This window comes from Gymnodraco acuticeps, unplaced genomic scaffold (assembly GCF_902827175.1).
Source record: "Gymnodraco acuticeps unplaced genomic scaffold, fGymAcu1.1, whole genome shotgun sequence".
Taxonomy (NCBI): domain Eukaryota; kingdom Metazoa; phylum Chordata; class Actinopteri; order Perciformes; family Bathydraconidae; genus Gymnodraco; species Gymnodraco acuticeps.
This window is the reverse complement of record NW_022990667.1, coordinates 468,438-483,936: the sequence shown is the minus strand read 5'-3', so window position 1 is coordinate 483,936 and position 15,499 is coordinate 468,438. Positions and strand designations below refer to the sequence as shown.

At 43.3% G+C, this 15,499-nt stretch overlaps 1 protein-coding gene across 1 annotated transcript in view; it reads right to left on the bottom strand.

Annotated features, from left to right (window-relative positions):
- The window catches only part of atp8a2 (ATPase phospholipid transporting 8A2), a 57,779-nt gene that overhangs the window by 1,389 nt on the left and 40,891 nt on the right, over positions 1 to 15,499 (bottom strand). Inside the window, exons 25-30 of the mRNA XM_034229660.1 lie at positions 12,543 to 12,715; positions 8,122 to 8,305; positions 7,323 to 7,433; positions 5,814 to 5,902; positions 5,514 to 5,618; positions 938 to 1,029 (exon numbers count right to left, since the gene is read on the bottom strand). Coding sequence (XP_034085551.1) covers positions 938 to 1,029; positions 5,514 to 5,618; positions 5,814 to 5,902; positions 7,323 to 7,433; positions 8,122 to 8,305; positions 12,543 to 12,715 — 754 coding nt within the window. The remainder of the gene's footprint in view (positions 1 to 937; positions 1,030 to 5,513; positions 5,619 to 5,813; positions 5,903 to 7,322; positions 7,434 to 8,121; positions 8,306 to 12,542; positions 12,716 to 15,499) is intronic.

The window sequence follows — 15,499 nt, the reverse complement described above, 5'->3', positions numbered from 1 at the left end:
AACTGCTCTCTACTTCAGTTCTTCTGGTGTTTGTGTGCTTAAGAAATTACCATAAGGTCATGTGTAAAAGTACATACATTTTGGGTCAGGGTTACTGAGATGCCCTGTGACCCCGGGGTTATGCACTCGGGCTTGATTCCAGATAGTATAATTGAAAAGAAAGATTGTTTTTAAAATGACCCTCCTGGACTGGGTCAGTGGCTGTACGTATATACTATGGAAATACTGACCTACTGTCTAAGAACCGAAGCAGAGATCTGTGAACATCGCTGGGAGTAGTGTGGTCCCCCGTTTAGTCTTTGATCTGTTTCTGTTGTATTTGTCATTTGAAAAATAAAGCAACAAAACTGCTGCTACGATCCTGAACATCTGGAAAGTTCCCAACGGTTGATATGCGGCCAAAAGGAATTAGGAAATGTTTACATCGAGATCAAATCAGATGTCATACAGAGAGGGACTCTTTCACAGAACCTGTGGCATGTGTGATTTACGAATAGAAGTATCACCTTTTAACCTATGGGATTAACTGTGGTGCATTTCAGATATCGTGTTAGTCCGATGTTTCGTCTTGTCTGTTTTGCTGTATTTCTATGCCACTAACAAACAGATGTTAAAAGAACCTACACCAAATATGTGTGTATTGTTGGTTTGCATAACTTTGTGTGTTTCTTTCCAAAAACTGGGAATTCTTTTGACAATTTCTTGTTTCTTGGCGACACAAGACAGACACGCCTTTCTCTCTTCCTCTCTGCATAGTTTACCAGCTTCTCAAATGACACCCTGAATAAGTTCAGAAGCTAACACACTGACTCTACACACTGTTTTCTTCTCTTCTTCTCCATCCCTACTTTAAGACTTTATTTCATGCACAAACGGGTCAATAGAGAAACCCAACTGTTTTATGGTATTATTACAGTATGTGTGAGAGGACACTCACGTGACACAGTCTGCTGCACCGAGTTGGAGCGTCCCACGGTTGAAGGCGCTTTTCTAAAGACTCTTGTCAGCAGATGGGCTCGTTCGTTTAGACTGAAGAGAAAGGGAAGACAGATCAGTAACATCAATACTAAATCATCAGCCATCAAAGAGAGACCATCATCACTATTGACACTACCGCACAACACCATTACAAGCTACAGGGGAATGGTCATATCGATGTCTTGGTGAAACATTTTTGCTGCTTTTTAAAAAGACATTTAAATCAAACTAATGTCTTAATTTCCCAGAGACAATCTCTCACCCTCAAACTGTCCTTCAGCAAGACACTTAAGGATGTAAGCTCAAGTGCATTTCTCCTTCTCAGATCATGAGCAAACCGAATATGAGGGGATTCAAATCCAGAACGTTGGGATTGGATACCGACGGCTCCTGACTATGCAATTTAACCCACGGAAAGTCATAAAGTGGCTGCAGGCTAACAGGACATCCACAGTAAACTATTCCCCCGCCCCCCAACTCCTCTCCTTCTCCTCTCCTACTCCTCTCCTTCTCCTCTCCTCTCCTTCTCCCCCTTTCCGAGCAGAAGACTGGATCCTGTGTTCGGAGACCACACGCCGTCACGGCTCCTCTCCTCCTGTGACCAAAAATAACTAAGCCCTTTCCAGATATTGCAACACACACACACACACACACACACACACACACACACACACACACACACACACACACACACACACACACACACACACACACACACACACACACACACACACACACACACACACACACACAACACACACACACACAACACACACACACACCACACACACACACACACACACACACACACACACACACACACACACACACACACACACACACACACACACACACACACACACACACACACACACACACACACACACACACACACACACACACACACACACACACACACACACACACACACACACACACACACACACAGCTATTAAAGTTATTAAGCAGAGGCGTTGGATGTTAATGTGTGGACAGTATGAGCAGTAGCCACGTCCCTTGAAATAATACGTTTTCTACACTCATCAGCCCTGGGAGCATTATACTAACACCACGCTGGCTCTTGAGATGATCAACGGAGTCGTGATGGACCTCAGCCAGCCTTCCCAAGGTTAGGATTTGGAAACTCCTCATACTGTATGTGACGAACAATCTCTAAATAAAAAAACCAGCAGAGCGGCTCTGAAGTTTCCTATAGAAGTTTTAAATGTCTGCTAGATAGATGACAGTGCTGAGTGTATGATAAAATAATAAATGGTGCAGGACGAGCAGAGGAAAGGCTCATGCTTCAGTTCTTTAATGTTCCTTTGTGATATAAAAAAGCCCAGGGATGTACTCTCCCCTCGAGACGCTCTCCCTACCTTTCCCATGCCTACCAACTACAAACACAGATGTGCTTTTTCCCCCTTTCTGCTCCATTGCTTTGGAGACGACCCATTTCCTTTTTTTTCTGGGTTTTACAAGCAGGGTTAGTCGGGGACGGGGCCTTGTGTGGGGCAGCAGTTTGGCTACCTTGAAAACACACCTCATGCTAACTGAGAGAGAAGCTTTCTCTGTGACTCACTAACAGCTGCATCTTTATTATAATGAGTCATATTAGCAGAATATTATAAAAATGATCCTTTTTGGCAAACTGTGGTGGAGAAAGTACTCAGACGCTTCATTTAATACAAGTATTCGTATCACAGTGCAAAAAGACTTACTTTTTTCATTTAAAAAAACGTATGTAACTTTTAATCAAAAGTGTATTTTTTAGGAGACTGTCGTCTAACTCTAGTGACACAACACGACGACATCACACGGAGAAACACAAACACATCCAGAAACACACCAGGTCTGTACAGCAGCTCACATTGAGCCACCTGTGATCCACAGATGAAGGAATGGAGGAGAAATGGAAATAAGCAGAGAAATGAAATGTAAAAATGAAACGGAGGATAAAGGGGAAGGATTGATTTAATGAAAGATAAACAGAGGGAGGTGTGAACTAATTTAGTGGGGAAACAGGTGAAGGTCACTCCAGAGTCGTTTGAGGTCACACAGTAAACCCAAAAACTACCTCTGTGATCATGTGACAGCTGGGGCTCTACGGGACCTCAGCCTTGGCTTCGGCCCTGTGGACGACGCCACCGGGGAGTTAGAAATACATTTAGTTCCACAAACATACCTGCTATGGTGACTTTATTGGGTCCATCTATAGAGTTTAATGCAACACAATACAGCAGTTCTGCCACATGTTATCCTTAAAGAGGCTTATTATGACCTTTTTTGGTATTAAATGTGTTAAAGAGGACCTATTCTGCTTTTTTTCAGGTGTATATCAGTATGTAGTGTCTCTACTTTAAAGAGTCCTCTCCTGCTGATGTTCAGGTGTATATCAGTATGTAATGTCTCTACTTTAAAGAGTCCTCTCCTGCTGATGTTCAGGTGTATATCAGTATGTAGTGGTCTCTACTTTAAAGAGTCCTCTCCTGCTGATGTTCAGGTGTATATCAGTATGTAGTGCCTCTACTTTAAAGAGTCCTCTCCTGCTGATGTTCAGGTGTATATCAGTATGTAGTGCCTCTACTTTAAAAGAGTCCTCTCCTGCTGATGTTCAGGTGTATATCAGTATGTAGTGTCTCTACTTTAAAGAGTCCTCTCCTGCTGATGTTCAGGTGTATATCAGTATGTAGTGTCTCTACTTTAAAGAGTCCTCTCCTGCTGATGTTCAGGTGTATATCAGTATGTAGTGTCTCTACTTTAAAGAGTCCTCTCCTGCTGATGTTCAGGTGTATATCAGTATGTAGTGTCTCTACTTTAAAGAGTCCTGTCCTGCTGATGTTCAGGTGTATATCAGTATGTAGTGTCTCTACTTTAAAGAGTCCTCTCCTGCTGATGTTCAGGTGTATATCAGTATGTAGTGTCTCTACTTTAAAGAGTCCTGTCCTGGCTGATGTTCAGGTGTATATCAGTATGTAGTGTCTCTACTTTAAAGAGTCCTGTCCTGCTGATGTTCAGGTGTATATCAGTATGTAGTGTCTCTACTTTAAAGAGTCCTCTCCTGCTGATGTTCAGGTGAATATCAGTATGTAGTGTCTCTACTTTAAAGAGTCCTCTCCTGCTGATGTTCAGGTGTATATCAGTATGTAGTGTCTCTACTTTAAAGAGTCCTCTCCTGCTGATGTTCAGGGTGTATATCAGTATGTAGTGTCCTCTACTTTAAAGAGTCCTCTCCTGCTGATGTTCAGGTTTATATCAGTATGTAGTGTCTCTACTTTAAAGAGTCCTCTCCTGCTGATGTTCAGGTGTATATCAGTATGTAGTGTCTCTACTTTAAAGAGTCCTCTCCTGCTGATGTTCAGGTGAATATCAGTATGTAGTGTCTCTACTTAAAGAGTCCTCTCCTGCTGATGTTCAGGTGTATATCAGTATGTAGTGTCTCTACTTTAAAGAGTCCTCTCCTGCTGATGTTCAGGTGTATATCAGTATGTAGTGTCTCTACTTTAAAGAGTCCTCTCCTGCTGATGTTCAGGTGTATATCAGTATGTAGTGCCTCTACTTTAAAGAGTCCTCTCCTGCTGATATTCAGGTGGTATATCAGTATGTAGTGTCTCTACTTTAAAGAGTCCTCTCCTGCTGATGTTCAGGTGTAGTATCAGTATGTAGTGTCTCTACTTTAAAGAGTCCTCTCCTGCTGATGTTCAGGTGAATATCAGTATGTAGTGTCTCTACTTTAAAGAGTCCTCTCCTGCTGATGTTCAGGTGTATATCAGTATGTAGTGCCTCTACTTTAAAGAGTCCTCTTCTGCTGATGTTCAGGTGTATATCAGTATGTAGTGTCTCTACTTTAAAGAGTCCTCTCCTGCTGATGTTCAGGTGTATATCAGTATGTAGTGCCTCTACTTTAAAGAGTCTCTCCTGCTGATGTTCAGTGTATATCAGCATGTAGTGCCCTCTACTTTAAAGAGTCCTCTCCTGCTGATGTTCAGGTGTATATCAGTATGTAGTGTCTCTACTTTAAAGAGTCCTCTCCTGCTGATGTTCAGGTGTATATCAGTATGTTGTTTCTCTACTGTGACATGTGTCCATGCTTTAATGTCCAAAAAGCTCTGGTCTGCTCTGTTGTGATTGGTCAACCGCTTAGAGATGTCCCGCCCCTTAGCCTATCACGTACAATAGCATAATAAAGAAACTTCATCTGGAGGGAACACCGGGATTTGAGCCCTTGCAGACCATTTACATGCACTAAAACCTATATAAGGAAAGGGAAACCCCCAAAAGCACAATAGGGCCTCTTTAAATTAACACCTCTCTGACAGAGTCAATCAAAACGTTATTAAATCTTTGTAAAGATAACATGTCATACTGTGCTGCTGTATTGAGTTGCATCAAATGTTACAGTCGTACCCAACATAGTGGCCTCAGTGCTAATATAAAAACATAATGGCTAACACTTGGATTAAAACACCTTGAAATAAATCATAAAAAATATGATGTAGGTGTGATCCCATGATGCTCTTCAGCACTGTGCATACCTGCGCCCGCTGGCGTCCCTCAGCACGGCGGCCCCCGGGTCCACAGCCCGGGCCTCCAGCTCCTGCACCTCCTCCAGCAGAGACTTCCTCACCGTGCGCCGGGTGCTGAGAGCAGGAAGAAGCCCGTCAGACATCATGCAGGGAACTTTGAGTGTTACTTTTCCGACACGTGTGACTCATAACATAAAGTGCAGATGAGTGTTGACACAGACTCAATATGGGTAATGTAAACGCCTCGCTTCAGCTAAATAGCCTCAGTATGGATTTCCCACGTATTTATATTAAATGTGTTCTACTTACGCGATCCAGGCGAAGTCTTTGAGTAAACACGCAGCCGGCACCAGGATCAGACCCAGCCAGAAGTACCAGCACTGCATCACCCTGCCAGCCTGCAGGGACAACACACAGGCCCCTTTATTTCACTGGCATATTCATTCAGATCCAGTATTGAGTCATTTTTCAAACACATGTGGAAACGGCAAAGAGGAGACAAAGCACATTGAGAGCCTTTCAGAGCGTTGAGTACTTCAGACGTTAGCTTAGCATATTTACAGCTTCTTCACACACCAAATGCTGGAATTAGAAGATAAAATAGTAAAAATGCTCTGACTCTGCAGTCCATCCTTATTGACCTCTGACCCCCTCCTCAGTGTGTCTCAAGGGATTAATAACGCATCTAACCACTGTCTCAATTTGTCCGTCTGCCATGACTCTCACTCCTACTCACTCCTTTCTCCTGTGGCTCCCTGCAATCTCACTCTTTCACAACCTCCTTTCATTATTAGTGAGTGTATCTCCTGCTGCCTGTCCCCGCCTGTTAATCCCCCCATTTCTCATGTATTATCCTTCAGTTATCTGCAGGAGCTCTGTGGTGTTTCACAAGTCTTTGTCTCAGGGCGGTTACGTTTAAGGCACTAAATGCCCCGAAAAAAGAGAAATTCGATTTAAAGATAGAATGAGAAATTAAACCGTATTGTAATCTGAACATGGACGCATTTTTTTTAACTTTCCTTTGGTATTTTATTTTCTTCTTGTCCTGGAATTGACTTTTTTTCAATCACACACCACACACACACACACACACACACCAACACACACACACACACACACACACACACCACACACACACACACACACACACACACACACACACACAACACACCCACACACACACACAACACACACACACCACACACACACACACACACACACACACACACACACACACACACACACCACACACACACACACACACCACACACACACACACCCACACACACCCATCCCCCTTATTCTGTCTCCACTAAGTGGACAGAGACAGTCTCTAACCTTTGGCCCACAGCGCCCCGCAGGGAGCCAATCATGTGAGATAATCATGGAAACACACAAACACAGGCACACACACACACAGGCACACACACACACACACACGCACGCACGCTGTAGTGGTGTGAGCGGGACAGTAGTCTCCCATGAGGACCTGCACCTGCTGGCATCCTTAATGTGAGACACAGGGTGAGGAGGGGGTGGAGCACAGCTGACACACACACTCACACACACCCAAGGTCTCGTCGCTGCTGATCTAAACACACGTTTTTTTTTTTCTGTGTGTGTGTGTGCAAAAGAGACAGAAAGCAGACACCAGGAGGGCAGCTCGTCCATCACTGTCAGCCATGTCGACAAACAGCTGCAGAACGTCTCTGTTAATGTAACTGAGTGAGTGTGTGTGTGTGTGTGTGTGTGTGTGTGTGTGTGTGTGTGTGTGTGTGTGTGTGTGTGTGTGTGTGTGTGTGTGTGTGTGTGTGTTACCTCTATAATGTATAGGACCACGTTCTTGTAGAAACAGTAGAGGATGCACTTGGTGACACGGTTGTAGCTCCACGCCCCATGGACCAATAGCAGCTTCTCTAGATAGCAGAACTACCAATCAGGGGAAAGGAGAGCAGAGAGAGATTAATTACTATAATTAAAAGACGTAAAAAGAGGTAAAAAGAACATTTAGTCTGGAAATGGAGCCGAGATAACATTAAGAATGTGGCAACAAGACAAGTGGAGGATTCCCACTGATACAGGCAAGCTGTGCAAGATGCCCAGAGGCTAAGAGATAAACAACCCAAACAGCGAAAGTGACAGAAAAGACGGACTCAGCAGTAATTAGGAGAACCCTCTGGCTAGTTTCGTCCAGTTGGTGTTATGGGTGACAGATAACAGAAAAGAGATGGTATATAAATATCTTAAATACGTTTTTAATTGATTAAATGCTACCATTAAATAGACCTTAGCATTAAAAAGCAAATGCACACTTCCTGAAATGACTAGGAGCATAAACGTCTTTAGATTTTCTTATCGACTTAATTGTAAGAGTTGTAAAAGTTCTTGTTAGATAATGACACTTGAGTGACCCCCTAAGTTAATGAAGCTTCCCTCTGCAGTGATGTCAAAGATCAGTATGATGAGGACAGGACTCATAAGACACTTGATCAGGGTGCATGGACCGAGCATAAATCCATTATCTACGTTCAAATTAAGCCTGTAACGTATCTGTACGAGCCAAATGAAGCATGAAGGACTGTCCTCTGCATGTCTCTACGCTGTGTCTGCGTCCCACCTGTGCTATGGAGTAATCAGAGGAGTTGGTGGCCTGCATGCCCTCGTTGCCGCTGATCCCGACTCCAACGTGAGCCGTCTGGATCATCCCCACGTCGTTGGCACCGTCGCCTATCGCCAGCGTGATCGCCTTCACGTGCTTCTTCACCATGTCCACGATCTCTGACTTCTGAAGCGGAGACACTCTGCGGCCACGATGAGAAGAGAAGGAGAGATTCAGAATACTTTATTGTACATTAGATTAACATATAATGAACTATAAATATAATTAATTATACATAAAAAATTAGATGATGGTAATGGTGGCAGATTGTCCTCAGAAGGATCCTTGAAAAGGGGGCTTAAGTTTGTGTGTGTGTGTGTGTGTGTGTGTGTGTGTGTGTGTGTGTGTGTGTGTGTGTGTGTGTGTGTGTGTGTGTGTGTGTGTGTGTGTGTATGTGTGTGTGTTATAGGCATACACAGCAGTACAAATACAAGAAGACTGTGAAAAATGGAAAACAAGAAACACATTTTGAAATAAAACGGGAAATAAAACAAAAATGGCAGCAATTAAGAGACGAAGAATAAAGCCTGAAAAGTGGGAAACTGTTGAAAGCGTAAAAAGAAAGATGGCAGGAACAAACACACTCCTCCCCAGAAATTAGGAAACAATGATTCACTGTTCTGCTAATAAAACTCGCTGCGTTTCTATACGTGGTACAGCGGTGCGTTGTGTGTGTGAGTGTGTGTTCAGGGAGCTTCCAGTGGTACTCCACCCTCTTGACCTGTATCACTGATCCCTCTTTTCATGACCGGTTCTGTGTCTTCGGTGACAATGAGGGAGTCAGGGAGGCTGGATTACAGACGTCTCCCTCGGGGGGGCTGAGAGACGACGGGGAGGTGTTGCATTTGCTGAAGTACTGCGGGTATGTGTTGCATTTTGTGGTGCCGTGTGTAACATCTGCAGACATATGAGAACACACAGCTCCAACCCATGGCCTCTGGTGTGTTGGTTTGCCGTTTGGAGGTTTAGGAAGTGATTTTCTCATCAATTATTACTTTCTTCAACCGGCTGCCATGGAATAAACTGTGAGAACATGAGCTGTTAATCACAGGGTCTTCCTCAGGATTTAATCTATTTTTTCTAACCACTTTAACCCTTAAATGGTTTCTGTATCATATGGGATACAGTCATTTGACAGGCTGTGCCCATGTGTGAAATGGGCGTAATAACAGTGTAATATGGGTCTAATAGCAGGGTATTGTAGGTGAAATAACGGTGTAACGTGGGTATAATATGGGTGTAACAATGGTGTAACATGGACGTAAACACAGAGTAATAGGGGGGTATTAATGTGAAATATGGGGTTAATAACAGCGTAATATGGGTGTCATTTAGGAAATACCAATCAATTAATGTTACATAATATTTATATGTGAATGCAAATATAAGGGTTAAGGATTTTCAGGACTAAACATTGATTTAAAGTGAAGTTTCTTTTGTTGCATTGTTGGAGGAGCTCAGGTCAGAAGAATTTCATTGCCATTTCTACACTGTAGCTTTGTGCATATGACAATAACACATTTTAATCTTTTGACCTTTACAACAATACCACAAGTTCTATTTAATAGCAATTCTGAATTTTTGATCGGATCCCCGTGCATTTTTGCCATGCTACCAAGACATTTATACAATCCTGTTTCCTTTATTTATGTTGTTGAAAGTGCAGCTTTGGATAAAAGCTATTTTCAAAGAGATATATATACGTGAATTTCTCCATTTCTCCTTTCATAACATGCTTTGCTACTGTCTGTCACTCACATGAACACAGCTTAAGTGAGCCTTGTTCTTACTACCTGCACTGCGCTGTGAAATCACATATATCAACAAAGGAGGAGACATGTGATACTGGGAGTGGGGTTACACCTGTATAACAAAGCAAGTTATATTTCCCACAGTACAGGACATGCAATTGTAGAGTCTTACAGTATGCGTAGTATGAGATAAACGTTAAAAGTGTATATAAAATGAGGTATTTGATTCATAAATGTTACGTCATGTTGAGTTACAGTAGGCCATTTGCCTGTTGGCTGCATTACTAGAGATTAGCATAAATCCAGGTGTTAAATATTTACATTACAATTCAGTGATTATAGTAATTATCTGAGCCTCAGTGATGTATTAGGTGATAGTGATAGTATCAACACGGGGCTTTTGTGTGGACAATACTTCAAAACGGTTCCTAAAAAGAGGAGTGTGTGTGTGTGTGTGTGCGTGTGTGTGTGTGTCTCTAGAGTCTTGCATTAAATCCCTGCCATGTTCGTCCGTGTTCAGATAATGATATTACAAAAATCTAATAATGTGCAGCTGCATGGAGAGTCACATGCAAACAGAATGCAGCGAGGCGCTTGGATAAAGTGAAATCTAATTATGAGCAGATGTACACACACACACACACACACACACACACACACACACACACACACACACACACACACACACACACACACACACACACACACACACACACACACACACACACACACACACACACCACACACACAACACACACACACACCACACACACACACACACACACACACACACACACCACACACACACACACACACACATCACACACCACACACACACACACACACACACACACACACACACAACACACACCACACACACCACACACACACACACACACACCACACACACACACACACACACACACACACACACACACACACACACACACACACACACACACACACACAGTCTCTCTTCTATGAATATGTAAGAAGGATCATGTGCCGGTCAAGCTGGAATCACAGAGCTGGGTGGTCTGCTTAGTATTCATACATAGGCGTGTGCGTAACCACACATTTACACACACGCACAAACACACTCACTTCCCCCCACGAGCCAAAAGGGGAAAACCTCAGCAGATTCTTGCAGAAGGATGGGATCGACCTCTGCTCTTTGTTGCTAAAGTGTGTGTGAGTGTGTGAGAGTGAGAGAGTGTGTGTCTGCCTGAGTCTCTTGGCCTCCGACCACAAATCTCTCTTTATCTCCCCGCCGCTCTACCTTTGCTCTAAACACCGCTCACAGAGTCTGGGATTGTGTAAAGTGGCGTTGGAGAGATGAAAGGCTCCCAGTGCTCTTCACGGTGGAACTGAGCAGAAAATAAGCAGCTGCTAAATCCTCCTATAAACAAGCGCACAGTGAAGTCAGGAAGCCAAGCGTACGAGTGCGCCCGAGACAAACACACATTCCAACATTTCGGAACAACACATACAGGAGGTGCGATCCTTTTAAGTCTTAAAGCTAACGCTCATTAAGGACAGGCTCCTTATTAATAGTGTTATAGCACACTTACATTGGGAATCACCTACAGCGCTGGTTCCCAAAGTGCAGGTCGGGACCTCCCAAGGCATTGTGGGATGTCAAATACATTTAAATCTAACCTCAGGTACCCTAATGAAGATTAAGGATATTATAATAATCTCAAGTACGCTCCTTTACATGTGAATACCTACAATTGCCTCTTTTGCACAAGCTGGAAACATTGATGTTTGATCCCAGCATGAAGCAGTTCAACGAAAGGGAGGATGGAGGGAAGGAAAGAGGAAAGGAAGCAAGTGGCTGTTCACAAGGCCTGAGAGACTGAGTCCGGATATGGCCTGGATATGTAAGGGAGAGTCAATTACTTCCCTTCTGGCCGCACACACACATAAACGCCGTGTGGAAAGTCTTTTGTTAAACATCACAGCTGGTGCCGGAGTGGAACATGACCAAAAAAGGGAACACGGCGTAAACATTCTATGAACAGAGTGCAGTGTATGAATGGAAATGTACAGTATAATGACAATGTGTGTGTCTGAGTGTGTGTTGGTGCCCATTCCTGGGGTGCCACCCGTTAGTGAGTCATTGCTTTGACATTTCCATGCAGTGTAGTGTGTCTCCTCCTGCTGTGCAGTGGAAAGGCTTTTATCGTACGCCTTCATGTGCCGACCATGTGCAACCAACGACCCATACACACCACACACCAAACAAGGGTCTGCGTGACAAAGACTTTGTATGTTAAAATACTGCATTGAAAGTTTTTAATTTGCTTGGAGCCTGCACATTTTCTCTGCCCAGAGGGGGTTTTCCACAGCATATAAATCATCCTGTGTATCTCTAAATGTTGATCCAACAACTGGTGCCTGACCCTTTAATGGATTACAATTCCAGACTTTTGTCTAGACTTCCTGCAGACCCTATTTTTGTTTAGTTACAGGAAGGGAAAAGTGTAAAAAGGCCCTTTTAAAAGACCACTGAATTGTATATTTTGTGTGAATTCAGACTTCCAAAATGCGTGTATATACCCTGTGGATGACCAAAGCTTGCTCGTGTAAGTGAATCTCTGTGTGTGATGGATGAGTCTTCCCTACCGGCAGCAGATGACAGCCTTGCAGGACAACGCCAAGTCGAGGAAGGCCTGGCGCAGCTCAAAGGACAGAGCGTACTTCAGCGTCTGGCCGTCGATGATCAGCGCCAGCTCGTTCTCCTTCCCCAGAGAGTCGCCCAGGGACGAGCAGTGAGCGGTCAGCTTGGCTCGGGTCGCCTGCGAGGAGACACAGAGGGGGGGGGGGTTGAGTTTTTCCTTTTCCTTGATTCTGAAAATGACTCAATCTGGCAACATCCCTCAAAGTGAGTGCATGTTCAGGTTCTGCAGATCCTGCGGCCTCATAAAGCGCTGAAAGTACACATCAAAACACACACATTTGTAGAAAAGGTCAGAATCACGGTGGGTAAATGGAAGACATATGCTCATGCTTCCACAAGCTGCTTTCATCTGGGGGAAGAATTCACTTCTGTATACACTAAACAATGAAGAATGCCAGTATAAAGTTCAGTTGTTTTTGACATTATCACAACACGCCAACGCTTAAAAGACCTGAGGGCACGTTGAACCACCATCAAATGTGAAGTCTTTACAACACACTACAGTGGGAGAACATATGCAAAGACACACACACAATAGGGGGAAACAGATAAATGTGCAGGTTTAATGTTGTGATGCGGTTAAATGCATCTTTTATATCTGTGTGTGTAGATGCCAGCGTGCCTGCAGGGCAGTCGTTTGGGGGCAGTTTTGATGGAGCTCTTGATAATAGAGGAACACAGATTAATAGAGAAAATAAACATCCCCCAGAGTTGTAATGAATTCCAGGTGGAGGAGCAGGCACGCTACAAGTTACCACACACTCACACACACACCTGATTGCTGAAATTAAGATTTCCACGGCCCCAATGTTATGGAGCATTAAAATGGTTCAATATGTATCATCCCTGCCTTGTGTGGTCCAGATGATTCTCCAACAAGAAATACACTTTTAGCTTTAAATAGGGGTCGTCGTTAAACCTGGTAAAACAGTGGTTAACAGGACTTAGAAACATAAAGTCAGAGCTTAGATTTTAAGAGCTCTATACATTAAGGAGATCTCCAGGTGAATCCAGGTTAAAGCTACTCCAACACAGATGTTCTATCCATCAAATGTCAAACACTACAGGCAGCTCATCTGCCTGTCCAAAGGACAGCTTTGTTTGGTGCACATGTGGAATTCAGCTTAAACGCATAATAAATAAGGACTGACGCAAAACTAAAATTCCTCGTAACAGGAGCTGTTTGTGGAAACAAAGCCAATCCAACTAAACACAAGGCCATCAGATACACAAAGCAAAACATTCAGAGACACAAAAGCGAAAAACATTTGAAGATTTGAAGAATGTACACAGCGGGTTATTGGCGGCCGTCGGACCTGAGAGTCAGTGACCCGCAGAGAGACGACCCCTCCGTCTGCCCGTCAGCATGTGACTGACACACACACACACACACACGAACAATGCGGCCTCTCTTCTTCTTGCCAAATAGCGATGCTCACATGCACACAAGTGTCCCTCCTCTCTTCCCCAACACAAAAAAAAAAGTTCCCTGCTCTTGTTTTCTCAGCCTGAGGCGGTGTGTTTTTCTTTGTACGCCGGAATTCCTGTTTGCATTCACCTTTTTCCCCAAACAGGGGGAAAGGAAAACAAAAACATAATGAAGGGATTAAAGGAGATTACAGGTTGTCAGAGTCCTGGAACTCAAAGTGACTATGTGTGTGTGATGTGCATGTGTTTTTACAGAGGAGAGAAACATGTGTGTGTTTGTATGTAAGTGCACAGGGGTTGTGTGTGTGGGTGTGTGTACATGTCGTGCAAGTGTTGGAGATGAGAATTTGACATAACTGAGTCCTGCTTGTCCTCACTTCATCACAGAGGAATACACACAGAAAGCCTCAGCAGCGTAATGCAAAGTAAACAGCATGTAAGTGAAAGATTATTGTATAAAAACAGCATTTGGGGCGGTTGGTGTTCAGTGGTTGAAGAAACCCTCAGATCTAGTACTTAAGTAAAAGTACCAGAGAGTAGGAATACTCAGTTACAAGTAAAAGTCCTGCATTCAAAATGTTAGTAAAGTAAAAGTACAAAAGTATTGGCATCAAAAAGTACCAAATCCAAAGTGGCCATATATTATGAGTGGACTATAATGAGTGATGCATTCAAGTGCGTTTCATATTAATGTTGCAGCTGTTAAAAAGGAACATTGATTACTCTGTATATTGCCCGATATCTCCATCCATAATAGTACGTTCAAATGTACTAGTGGATTTAATTGTTGTATTAATTAAATGAACCTGCAAAAGTAACTATTCAAATAAAGTCAGTAAAAAGTACAATATTTGCTGCCAAGATGTAATGGAATACATGTACCTCAAAAATGTACTTTAGCACAGTACTTGAGTACATTTACTTAGTTCTTGTTTTTTATATTTCATGTATGCACCATGACATCAAGTCAAATTCCTAGTATGTGCGAACCTACCTGGCAATAAACCTGTTTCTGATTCTCGGGTGTTCATGCATAAAGTCTTGCAAAACCTGCATAGAAAGGTGCATGATTGGGAGTAGATGTAGAAGAATTGAATAACAGATTAGTTGTTAGTAATGTCTAAATTCACATCATAAAGGGAAGAGCATCACACACACACACACGGGTTAATCCTCAGGTGAATGCAGATATTTCCGCAGCCTAGCAGTGAGGCGCTAATGCAACACAGCGGCTTGTCACAGCAGGTCCAGTCAGAGCTTAAGATAACCTGGGATAATAACCAGGCTAAGTCTGCAGGGAGCTATAGCAGATTCAAAAGGTAACTAAGGTACACTAGTTAAAGCAAACAGGCGGCCATTCACTGAAGTACAGCAAGTCCAGACCCAACAGCATCCTCCTGAGAAAGAGCAGGGTCTCAACATGAAATGAAACAGCTCGCAAAACGGTCCGCTACGATCTGTTAACACGTTCTGA